At 40.7% G+C, this 13046-nt stretch overlaps 1 protein-coding gene across 1 annotated transcript in view; it reads right to left on the bottom strand.

The window, feature by feature from the left end:
- MYO1E (myosin IE) overlaps nt 1-3441 on the bottom strand; it is a 232909-nt gene extending 229468 nt beyond the window's left edge. The window contains exon 1 of the mRNA XM_036735924.1: nt 3013-3441. Coding sequence (XP_036591819.1) covers nt 3013-3015 — 3 coding nt within the window. The 5' untranslated portion in view covers nt 3016-3441. The remainder of the gene's footprint in view (nt 1-3012) is intronic.
- Nucleotides 3442-13046: the final 9605 nt, after the last annotated feature.

The following is a 13046-nucleotide window of genomic DNA, read 5'->3' as shown; positions in this document are numbered from 1 at the left end:
AGCCAGAAAATCATCAAGAGGGAGATACCAAAAGAAAGTCTCTTATTCTAGTGAGTCGGAAAATGGCCATGTTCCCTATGAGTCAGGGATGAATCAGTCTTGCTCAGGATTTCAGGACAGGTGGGGCTTCTTTCTGACAAATTGTAAGGATAAGGTCCTAACTATATTTCCTGAAAGATCTAACTTTAAAAAAAAAATCGGCCAGCTCCGGTGTTATCCCTAGATCCTGGCTGAAGTTATACCAATTACAGTCTACATCCTAACTTTCAACCACTTCCACTGAATTCTTCTTCCCTTCCTGCCCTAAATTACAGTGGGGTGCAGCTGTGCACGGCTGAACAAAGGTGCATTTTGAGGTTTTAGCATCAGATGACATAATCCATGTACAGTGCCCAAGTTGGCATGGGATCCAATGTAAACAAAATATCATATTTTTTATTAGAACAAAGTCTCACAACCTTTAATAACAAACGTTCACAACTCCACATTTTATGAAAACAAGCACACTAAATTCTTCATGGTAGTAGAAAAAATCCATTTTATTTTTGCAAATTAGTCTAGATTATTGTTGATTTAGTGATGGCCCATCTCCTATTTCAGGGCAGCCAGCTGTTTCAACTTTTCTGACAGGGAACCTTGGCCTCAACAACCATACACAGATAGTCTCTTGGCTGCCCACAGACATGCCCATCTGTGTCCATGGCAAAATGCCCACTAATAGGTTAAGTCATACTCCTACCTGCTGCTATGTGCATGCTAAACAACGAAAGACAAAATGAATAGTTTACAGAATTTTAAAAACATCATTTTTTTCTGCTGTAATATCCTTCCTTTGCAACAGTGTGTTTATGGATCCTCTCAATCTATCCAACAATGTATATAGGTTTTTCAGGTGCTCAGAACAGGCTACAAAGTGACATCTCTTAGAACATTAAAAAAACACCTAACATTTTGGATTTTCCCTCAAGACAAAGTCCCACTATTGAAACATTATGAGAATATTTGTTTTATCATAATCTCATTGCCCAAGTTTTTAGACTGAATGGTAGAAACCAATTTGAGAAATTCCTAAACACCAGGACTATCATTTATCCTAACTCCACTCCCAACTAGGAAGCACAAATCCCAAACACATCCTCCACTTAAATAAGCTACTGTTTCCAAAGTAATTTAGGCTCAGCTAACTTCTTGAATCCTGATAGTTGGAAGGATATGCGTTTAATGTCTTTTTCTGTAGGGAGAAATACGATGCTATTTTTCACTGCCTATTGATAATGGGCTTTGGAATGTTCCCTTCAGACTAGAGAGGTTCTCCCAAGGATAACGATCAATCTTTGTAAAAAAACACAACTTCCTAGACAGTAGGAAACAAGTAGCAAGTGTAGGCCCTGATGGGCCATCTTGATGGGCCATCTTGACATTTGTCTGCCCTTTGTTCCAATGTCTACATTTTTAGCTAGTATTCTACTATACCAAGTATCATTTTTAACCTATCTCCATTTCTACAATCCTTAAAAGCACACAGAAGTAGCAACTCTCTCTCTCATTCTCTCTCTCTCTCTCTCTCTCTCTCTCTCTCTCTCTCTCTCTCTCTCTCGCCAGCCCATCTAACCTTCCCAAGCTTATTTTCAGTAAGGCAAATACCAAAATTACAAAGTCTTTACTACAAATTCTCTAGTCTTCCAGTCTTCGCAAGTCTTTTCTGTAGCCTTTCCAATTTTTTCATTTTTTTTCCTCTCTCCTTCCCCACCCGCCCCAATAAATATTCCACGCTCTTCTTTTGGTGGTGGTGGTGCTTTCAAGAAGGGGAAAAGACCCAAGAAAAGTCTAAGACGCTGTTGTGTTGTACCTTTATGAGTGGGGAGAGGAGAATGGGCCACTTCCACAGATCCAAAAAGGACATGCAAAATTTGAGCATGAGGACAGAGCCTTCAAAACTTTCGCGGTTATATATACACACAGAAGCACTGTTACCTTGCAGTTGTGGGGAGCTGGGTAGCGAGGCGGTAGTTTGGGAAATACTAACAGCTATTTTTGTGCTTCTGAGTATAGATTTTGCCAGCCCCAGTTCTCCTAAACCCACAGGATTTTTGACTCTGCCAGTCTGTCACTTTCGCTTGGCGCAACCAGCCCAGCCCAGCCCATCAGCCGATCTCCAGGTACTCTTTACCTGGACTTCCCTTCCTCCTCCTCTTCCCTTTGTGACCCTGGCTACAGCCGTGGCGGTGGCGCTGTCTCCTCTCCTCTCCCTCCCTCTTTCTCTTTCTCCAGGACAGGCCGACAACAGGCAACCTCTACACTGGTTTTCCCACACCACCTTGCAAATGCCAGCCCAGACTGCGAAGCCCATCTCGGTTCCGAAGGAACTAAAAGAATCAGGGCTCCGTATGAGAGAGCCGTCTCCGGGAAGACGCAGCCCCACTCCTAAGTGGCCGGCGCAAAAGACCCTGTCTAGGGCTCGGGGCGGGTGGGCTGAGGTTAGGCGACTACATCGCCTTCGGCAGAGGTGGCCCGAGAAGGAAAGAACGCAGCTGCACAGTGCGGGCTCTCCCCACCCTGTAACAGGAAGAAAGGGGACTCACGCACCTAGAGAGGGGCCGTACCCGCGGTACCCCCTGGAAAACACATGTGGTTTGTTCCCCGCCCGCTCAAGCCCCACACTTTCCGCAACTGGCAGGGGCCAGAGGCAGATAGCCAGTCTTACACTCAAACACACGACACGACACAACACGACACGCACAAGTTTGGGGACCGAGAAATTACTTAAGGCACTTTTTGCTTCCTCTTCGTCCCGGAAACCTGTTGAAAAAGGTGGAAGAAAGGAGTAGGGACCCCTACCTCTTCTCTCCCAACCTTTTCCAGGATGATGGATAAGCGGCCGAGGTGGGTTTTCTAGGACTGACGAGTAAGTGGCCCAGCAAGGTGGGCTTCCCTTCCGGACAGCTTGCCCTAGCTCCCGGGTCCCCTGACCACCCCGGCGCCGCCGGCAGCTCCAAGCCCCGGCCAACTCACCATGGTGATTTCAGTTGTCGTCGTTCCTCCACCTCAATCTGGCTGCTGGGGGAGCGGAGGGTCTGAAATGTAATTTCCTTCTCGAACTTCAAAAGTTGGCTCCTTTCGGCCGAAAAAAAAAAAAAGAAGAATGCTCCCAACACGCCAGACGCTCAAAGGAACCAATGGGAACACTGGGGAGACTCCATCCAAGCAGGATCCGCAGGGCAGGTTAGAGGGACGGGGTGGAGGGTTTCTCCTTTAGCAGACCTTGTTCATCCTATGTGGGGATGAAGAGCACAGTGAGGAGTCAGAAACACACCAGAGCTTCCTTCGGCCGCCGGACTAGAAGTGCGAGCTAGGGGCAGTCCCGGCAGTTGCAGCTCCACCGCCCGCCTAGCTCCTCCTCTTTCTTTACTCTCCCACTATGTACTCCCCAGGCTAAGCCTCTGCTCAGGCCAGGCAATCTGTCCTTAAATGGAGAATTCAGTTTGGCCCTGACGAATCAGGGTTTATTTTCATAGCGTCATTCCTCAGGGAAACTCCAGCAGCCAACAAGCATGGAGCAGCTAGGCCTTCCAAAGGTTTCTGGATCCTGTAGTCCTCTGGTCCTTTCCTTTCTCCTCCCCTTCAGCTTCAAAAGAACTTTGTTGACCTAAGCTCCTAGTGAAAAGACTTGGTACTTTTAGAAGAGAAAACAACTCCACAAAAAATAGTAATAACAAAATAAAGAAAAAGCTCCAAACTTCTTTTAACATGAACGGTACTTATCTTCCAGCCTCACCCAGAACAATGAAAAAGAAGAAAAATATTTTATCTTCAAAAAAGATGAGAATCGTGGCAGAGGCCCAGAGGAAATCCTTTTTCTTTCTCAGGTCTAGGATTATAAGGGAAATCAAAATGGTGATCGTCATCCTTCCCCACTCCTTCCCCCCAGCCTTTAGTGAAAATCTGATAGTCATAAAGTACTAGTAAAGGACTATTTAGAAACTTAGGTGGTGCAATGGATAGAGATCCAGGCCTAGAGTCAGGAAGACTCATCTTCTTGAGTTCAAATCTGGCCTCAGACACTTATTAGCAGTGTGACCCTGGGCAAGTCACTTAACTGTTTGCTCTGCTTTCGTCATCTGCAAAATGAGCTGGAGAAGGAAATGAAACCACTCCAGTATCTTCGCCAGGAAAACCCCGAATGAGGCCACAAAGTGTCAGACATGACTGAATAGCAACAATTCCTTATTGCCTCTGGTTGAGCCCTACTTTACCCAGCTGTTGTATCTTCTGTGGGAAAGATAAAATCTCCAGTGTATCTCTGAGGCTTAGCTCATTCAGAGCTATAGTCTAACTTTCCAAAGCTAGAAATAATCTCACAAATGGTAATAATGTCTTCCCCCTGAAATGACTTTGCATCTATTTTGATTTAAGTTATGTATACGGAGTCCTCTTCTCTCCAATAGAATGTACCTTACTTGAGGGAAGAAGCTATTTATTTCATTTTTCTTTCTGTTTCTCCACTTGACATATGGGTGCTTAATTAGTGCTTTTTGCAGGGGAGAACATGGCTGAGGTTGGGGCTGGCATCTCCAAACAAGTTGAATGAATTGATTATTCATTTGCTTCAATCATCTGCACCAATACAGAAAGGCAGAGTTTTGACTCATTGTAAGGAAAGACTTAGCATCTAGAGCTGGACAGTTCTTGGACAAAAGTGGAATACTGTCTCTACTAGTTACTAGATATATGGGGAAGATCATATATCTAGAGCTGGAAGAGGCTTCGATTCAACCCTCTCATTTTATAGATAAACTGAGGCTCAGGAAGGTTCATGACTTTTCCAGAGTCACAAAGGTAGTAACTACCAGAAGAAGGTTTTGAAGCTAGATGCTCTGATTCTAAAGCCAGTACTCTTGCCACTAGGGTAGTCACTTTACTTCTCTTGGCCTCAGGTTCTTCCTCTGTAAAGTGAGGGTGTTGGACCTGGTCATTTTGTCACTTTAAATTCTATGAACTGCTTTGAGAGGTAATAGAAAGAAGTATTCAAATTGAAACTGGATAACCATTTACCAAGAATGTTGCATGGAGGATTCCTGCTTAGGTACAAGTCGAATTAGATGCTCTCTTACATCTCTTCCTACTCTAATTTCAGTGATTTTGATTGTGTGTGAGGGAAGCAGCATTAATTCTAGTTTTAGGGTCCTTGTCATGTATAGCTTTAACTATAACAGGAGGACAGACTGGTGCTTTTACTCAGGGCTAAAGCTATAATCAATCTTGGATACTTGGATATTAGCACTGTCAAGTGCTATATACTGTGCTATATTTTGGGATACAATGCAAGACAAAAGCAATCCTTGCTTTCAAGGAGCTCATAATCTAATTGGGGAGACAACATGTAGACAGCTGTGTACAAACAAGTTATATTGTCTGTGGATAAATTGGAGATAACCAACAAAAGGAAGACACTAGCATAGGTGGGTGGGTAGAAAGGCTTCTCACAGAAGGTAGGATTTTAGTTGCTAAAGGAAGCCAGGAAGTTGAGACAAGGAGGGAGAAAATTCTAGGAAAGGAGGCCAAAGTCACTGGATCATAGCATATGTGAAGGAGAGTAAGGTGTGAGAGGAAGAAAAAGTTAGGAAGGAGCTAAGTTATAAAGGATTTTTCAAGCCAAACAAATGATTTTATGTTTGATCCTGGTAATAATGGGGAGACAATGGAGTTGATTGAATAGGAGAGTGATGGGTTCAGACCCAAGCTTGGGAGGATCACTTTGATAGCTGAGTGGAAGAAGATGGATTGGAGAGGGGAGAGACTTGAGGCAGGCACGTCCACCAGCCAAGTGTAAGGGGATGAAAGTCTTCAACAGGGTAGTGGCCGTATCAGAGGAGAGAAAGGGGGCATATATGAGAGATGTTTCAAAGGTAGTTAACAGAACTTGACAACAGATTGATGTATTTTTCCAATAATGCTATGTGGTTGTGAGTCATAGAATACTATTATCTCCACAGGATTAAAGTTAAGGGTTATAATCACAGAATTTCAGTGTTGGAACAGACTTTTGTGTCAATCTAGTTCAATTTATGTTTGAAAAAGATTCCTCTCTATAATACAGCCAAGTAATCAAATGAAATAACATACATGGGATGCTTCATATAGCTTAAAGTGCTGTACAAAGATAAGCTATGATTTTTTAATAAATGGTCATCCAGTCTTAGCTTGAAGACTTCCAAAATGGGAACCCTACTTCTTCCCAGTGCCATATGCCATATCCCACATACCAATTTGGGATTACACTTTGGGTCATCCAAAGGGCAATGGAGAGGCACATGGTGGGCACAGTTAGGCTGCAATACACTGCTATTATTGTCTGGTCATGTCTGACTCTTCATGACCCTACTTGGGGTTTTCTTGACAAAGATACTGGAGTGGTTTGCTGTTTCTTCTCCAGCTCATTTTACAGATGAGGAAACTGAGGCAAATGGGGTAAGTGACTTGCCCAGCATCATACAGCTAGTAAGTGAAGCCAGATTTGAACTCAGGAAGAGGAATCTTCCTAATTCCAGGCCCAGCACTCTATCTACAATGCCACCTAGCTGCCCCTGACATACATTACTAACAAAGAATTGCACAGGATAAACCACATGAATGAAGGATGTGTAAGAAAGGTATGTGATGAGAAAACAAATCAGGCCCATCAAATAGTGAGAATGAGAATTTATGGGTTCCCTCATGTGTTGCACAGGTGTCCACAAAATATCATGTCAAAACAAAGCACCATGGGAAGTACAAAGAAGCATTTGATATGGTCCCCATCTTGAGGGCCCTACAGTCTAACTGGGGAGACAGGATATATATGAATAAGACGTTTAGCCAAAGCTAAATATATGTGATATATCAAGTTGCATTCATCAGTTAGATGTTATGAATTGAGAGGAGGAAGCACCCATTTTTTTCTGGAGTTATGGGGAGTCAGAGAAGAAGTAGAGTTTGGTTTATAACTTAAGGGATCAAGTTGGATTTGGATACGATGAGAATAGTGAGAACAAGATGTTGAAGAGGCAATGGAACAAAAATGGGAACAAAATATGTGGAGCCAAGAAACCATGAGAGATGTTTTGGGGACAGTGGCGTTCAGTTTATCTGGAGGGAAGGCTTTTTATGATCAATGAAGAAATATGTTTTGTTTGGCTATGCATGTTTATTACAATGGTTTTCATTTTCTTTTTTTCAACAGGGAAGGGAGATAAGAGGAGAGAAAATAGATTATTGTCATTTTCTTTTTTAGTCTAAGGTTTGTGTACAAGTGTGATGAAAATTAAGATTGGGTCAGTAGGTTGAATTAGTATTGTCAGGTTAAAGAGCCTGGGCTTTCACTAAAGAATGACAAGAAACTATTGAGGGTACTTGTGTGGATAAATGACATGATCCAAATAGGGTTTGGAGGACACCATATTTGAAGTTGGAGGACCTAGATTTGAGTCACACCTCTATTTGCTATCTGTATGACCTTTGGCAAGTCACTTAGCCTCTTGGGATCTTAGTTTATAAATCTATAACATGAGGGGATTGGACTCTAGGTTCATTTCCAGTTCCAAATCTTGGTCCTTTGTTACCAAGATTACTCTGGTTATGGTGGGCAGGAGAAATGGAAGGAGAGAGGAGAATGAAAACCAATTCTAAATACTTGCAGTATTTCAGGCATGAAATGATAAGGACCAAAATTCGGTTGGTACAAGTGGACATAAAATGAAATAGATAAAAGACATGTTTGAGAGAAAAACTATCAAGACTTGGTAAAGTGAGGTTTTTAATCTATCCTGTTTCTGACTCTGCTACCTCCCAGTAATAGTAATTACAATTAACAAAAGCAGGAAGTCAGGAGAGGAAAATTACTTCGGAGAAAATGTAAGGAATCCTGTTTTGGACTTGATGAGTTTATGTAATGTTAGGATATCTGTGCGGAAATGTCCAATAAGTAGTTAGGAATGTAGAACTGGAGTTCAGCAGAGAAGTCAAGACTAGAAATATAGATTTGGGAGTGATCTGTAGAGTTAAAGCAATGGAGATAAATGAGATCTTTAATGGTTAGAGTATATATAGAGAAAAACAGAAGGCTGAGGTCTGAATTTTGGGTAATGCTCACTTTTAGGAGGGAAAACAAAGAAGTAGAGCCAGTACAAAAGAAAGAACAGTTTAGGGTAGTAGGAGGAAAAGCAGAGGAGTATATCATCCCAAAAGCCAAGGAGAGAGAGAGGGGGGAGTTACAGTTGGTCATTGTTTTGATCAGAGTTCCTAAGACTTAACAATATTGTCGTTTATTGTATCAATTGTTCTGGTCTGCTCCGTTTGCTTTATATCAGTTCATTTGTCTTCCCAGATTTCCCTGAAACCATTCCCTTTATTATTTCTTGCAACACAATAATATTCCATTACATTTGAATAGCATAACTTGGTCACCCATTTCACAATTGATGGGTATCCCCTTAGTTTCCAATTCTTTGTCATCACAGAAAAAGCCTCTAGAAATATTTTTTGTACATATGTTCTTTCCTTCTTTCTTTGATCTCTTCTTCAGGGTCATATTTAGTCATTATAAATACAATGCACCCCCCCCCCTTTTTTTAGAGGGGGGAAAACAGGGCAAGATCACACAGCTAGTAAGTGTGTCAAGCATCTGAGTCTGAATTTGAATTAAGGTCCTCCTGACTCCAGGGCCAGTCCTCTACTCACTGCGCCACCTAGCTGCCCCAATGCATTCACTTTTGGTCCTATTATTCTTTGCTTTGTTGTTATAGTCATTGTGTACATTTTTTTCCTGCTTCTGCTTACTTCATTTTGCGTCAGTTCATTTAAGTCTTACCTTGCCTCTCTGTATTCTTCATATTATTTGTTTCTTATATGAACTGATTTACCGTATCCCATACTACAGTTTTGTGGGGGTGGGCGGGTACGGGGGGAGGGACACATTCTTCAAGTAATAAGCATCTATTTTCTCTCTACTTCTTTGCTACAGCAAAAAATGCTGCAATAAATATTTTGGTGTGCATGTCCCCTTTTCTTTTTAACTTTTTCCCCTTTGGGGGAATCATTCTAAGAGTAGGATCTCTAGGTCAAAGGATCACTTTCTCAGCACAATTCAAATTGCTTCCCAGAATGATTGGATCATTTCAAAGCTCCACCAAAAATACTTGTGCTTATAGGTACCCTAAATGTGCAATACTTGAAAATATAGATTTTCAAAGCCTCATCAACATTGACTATTCTTGATTTTTATCATCCATAGTAATTTGCTGGAAATAAGGTGAAATCTCAAATTTAGTTTGATTTATATTTCTTTTATTATTAGTGATTTGGAGCAACCTTTCAAAATTTTAAAGGTTCAGGTATTTAAGTGAGTCAAGTTTATTTACGTAGCAAACTTAGTTATGTAGAATATTTCATTCTACATACAATGACACTGCTTAAACAAAACATTTATACATTTAGAGATCCTCTATTTTAGAAAATGATAGGCACCAGGTTGAAACTGGGATAAAAGAAGAAAGAGAAAAAAACCTGGAAGGAGAAACAAAAATAACTTTGTCAAACTATAGATCACCTGGACAGAAGGAGGAAATAGATGAGGAATTTGGCAAAGAGGTTACGACCCCATCACAGAGGCATGATATATCTAGACATTTGTTGGACTTCTTACTCTACCCAAAGCAAAGGAGCTAATTATTTCTTAACTTGTGTTAGTGATAAATTCCTTCTTCAAAAGACGGAGGAGCAAGCAAGAGGAAATTCAATTCTGAATCTGATTCCCACTAATGGGGAAGAAGTGGTTGTTGAGTGAAAATGATGAGAATTCTGGGGGATGTGACCACTAGATACCCCTGTATACAACAGAATCTGCTCTAGTCATCTTCATGCTGTTCCACCTTGTTCTGCCTTCCACCTCTGACTGGGCACCCCAGCTCCTGCCCTGGGATCTTGTGCTCTTAACTAGTGAAAGGTCAGTGTCTAGGTACCATAATGCACTCTTATAATCTTCATGATTTGCAACTACATGCAAACCTTGTTGCCTGCCCTTTTCAACCCTGTTGCCACCCCTCTTGGCTTAGCATATAGTAAACATTTAATAAATACTTTTTCATTCTATCATTGCTAACACACTAGATGACAGAATCCTAATTTAAAAGGATCTTAGGCTAGAGCGTTGGGCTGAATCTAAGAAAATTAAATCCAATAGGGACAAATGTAAAGTTTTTCTTTTGGTATAAAAATCAACTTCACAAGTACAAGATAGTCTTGGGGTTGATTAGAAAGCAGTGGCTTTGTAAAAGTCTGGGGCTTTTAGTGGACTGCATGCTCAGTGTGAGTCAGTGGTATGATGTGAAAGTCAAAAAGCTAGAGAAAAAAGCTAGAGCAAATTGTGCAGCATTTGGAGAGGCATAGATTCCAGGAAGGCAATAATTCACCAAACTTTGTCCTTATCAAACCTCATCTGGAATATTGTGGTCAGTTCTGGATACCACAATTTGGGAAAAACACTGATAAGCTAGAGAGTGTAAATGTCATATGGTTGGTTGGTTGGCTGGTTGTTGTCCTTTGTTCTCAAAGAGGACCAGAATAACATCACTAAGTTAGAGTCAAGTTACAAGGTGTCCAATGGTGGTTGATCAGATCAATATGAGCTCAGAATGCTCTACCAAAAGTCAGGCCAAATAGTCCATGCGAACATTTGGAGTGGATTCTCTAAATTTTTCATTTCATGTTTCTTTTGAACTACTTCAATTCTGCTTTGCTCATAGACCACAGTGCTTTCTTTGATGTAGTATTTTTTGCTAGTGTCTCCCATGTCATGGAATCAATTGCAAAGTTCTTCAGAGAGACCTTGAAAGTGTCCTTGTATCAGTTCTTTTGACCACCATGTGAGCACCTTCCTTGTGTGAGTTCTCCATAAAAGAGTCTTTTAGGCAAGTGTATGTTTGGCATTTAAACAACATGGCCAGGCCATAGGAGTTGCACTCTCTGCAGTAGAGTTTGAATGCTTGGCAGTTTAGTTTGAGAAAGGACCTCAGTGTCTGTTACCTAATCCTGCCAGGTGATCTTCAGAATCTACCTAAGAAAATTCAAATGGAAGCAATTCAGTTTCCTGGCATGGTGCTGGTAGACTGTCTAGGTTTTACAGGCATATAACAATGAGGTCCACACGATGGCTCAGTAGACCTTCAGTTTGGTAGTCAGTCTAAGACCTCCTCTCCCAAACACTGAGCTAGCTCTGGCAATGAGTGCATCAACCTCATTATCAATGTGTACATCCCTAGAGAGAATACTGCCAAGGTGAGTCATGTCATGCAACAATCAGTTAAAGGAATTGTTTAAGCTGAAGAAGAGGACAATCAAAGGAAACATGGCAACCATCTAAAAGTATTTAAAGGATTAGACTCATTCTGTTTGCCCCAGGGAGGGCAAAATCAGGAGCAATGGGTAGAAGTTACAAAGAAGCAAATGTAGAATTGATTACAAGGAGGAAATATCTGTACTTAGCAGAAATGTCAACATCCTACTGTCTATTTCCCTACTAGTGGCAATTTGAACTTCCAGTGGCTCCCTATTACTCCTAGTTAAAGTTTTTTGCCATGCTATCTAATTTCACGATACAACTCTTGCTTAACTTTCCAGACCCTTCATATAACTCTTCTCCATATATACTACATTCCATTTAAATTGACCCTTCCTCTCTCCCAACATTCTTTCAACTACCTGTGTAACCACGTGCAACCCACGTAACTTCTTTGTGCCTCAGTTTCTTTACCTTTAAAATAAACACATCTGTTTTCCATTCATATTGAACCTCTCTTGGGAAAATTGGGCAGTGCTGGGTGGAGGAGGCAGGGTGAAATAGCGCAGAGTGTTCCAAAAGTCTTAGTTCAGTTTCAAGCTATTAAAGTTTAACCAATACTTAAACTTTATTTAAAAATATTTAAGCTTTAATAGCTTAAAACTGCCTATGAGTTTTAGAGTAGTCTGTGCTACATGAGTAATATGGAAATATGTTTTACAGGATTACATACATATAACCTATATCAAATTGTTTACTGTTTAGGGAAGAGGAAGAGGAGAGAGAGAAAAATTTGGAAGTCAAAGTTTTGTAAAGATGAATGTTAAAAATTGTCTTTACATATATTAGAAAAATACTGTGCTGTCACAGTCATTTCTGTTGCTCTTTCTGTGAAAGTACAGATTCAGCAAAGAAAATGGCATATTCTAATTCATTAAACCAATTGTGTTGGATTTGCTGTCAACAATGCCTCATTAAAGGTATAGATTTGACTTATTATTCTTAATATCACATTCTCTAATTTTACTTTAACATGTGGCCTTTTAAATTGTTAATTTGATCTAGCCACTCTGGAAAGCAATTTGGAACTGTTCCCCCAAAGCTATTAAACTGTGTATACCCTTTGACCCAGCAATACCTTTCCCAGGTCTATAGAAAAAAAAACGTATACAATGAGTAGAACCACCAAAAAAACCCCCAAAGAATGATAACTTAACACAATGCAATTATAATGATCAAGCTAGACCCTGAAGAAGAGATATTAGAACAAATTTTCCTCTCTTCTTTATAAATAGGTGCTATCTAGATAGGAGAGTAGGTATGAATGGGGCTATGGATGTGGAACACTGAAGATACAAATCTTGATTGATGTGTTAATTAGTTTTGCTGAACTGCTTTTTTTCTCTGTCTTATTCTTTGTCAAAAGGGTTAAGTTCTCTGGGTAATGTAGAGGGAAGGACATATAGACTGAGAAATGAAGGTGATGTAAAAATAAAAGATATTATTAGAATTAATTAAAAAAATCTTAGTGAGGATGCCAATATGTGGTGGGAGGGGGGGATTCCCCCCACCTTGACATAGTCAAAGGAGATAATCACATGATTAGGTGTCTACTTGTTAAGGAGGTGTTAAAACCCTCTTCTCTCTTTGTAAAGTACAAACATACCAAATATATAAGGGCAATACCATTTGTGAGGCTGAAAATTAGTTATGACCCTGGAGACAAGTCAGTTTG

This window comes from Trichosurus vulpecula, chromosome 8 (assembly GCF_011100635.1).
Source record: "Trichosurus vulpecula isolate mTriVul1 chromosome 8, mTriVul1.pri, whole genome shotgun sequence".
In the NCBI taxonomy this organism is placed as follows: Eukaryota; Metazoa; Chordata; class Mammalia; order Diprotodontia; family Phalangeridae; genus Trichosurus; species Trichosurus vulpecula.
The sequence above is the reverse complement of the archived record's forward strand: the minus strand, read 5'-3'. Positions and strand labels throughout refer to the sequence as shown.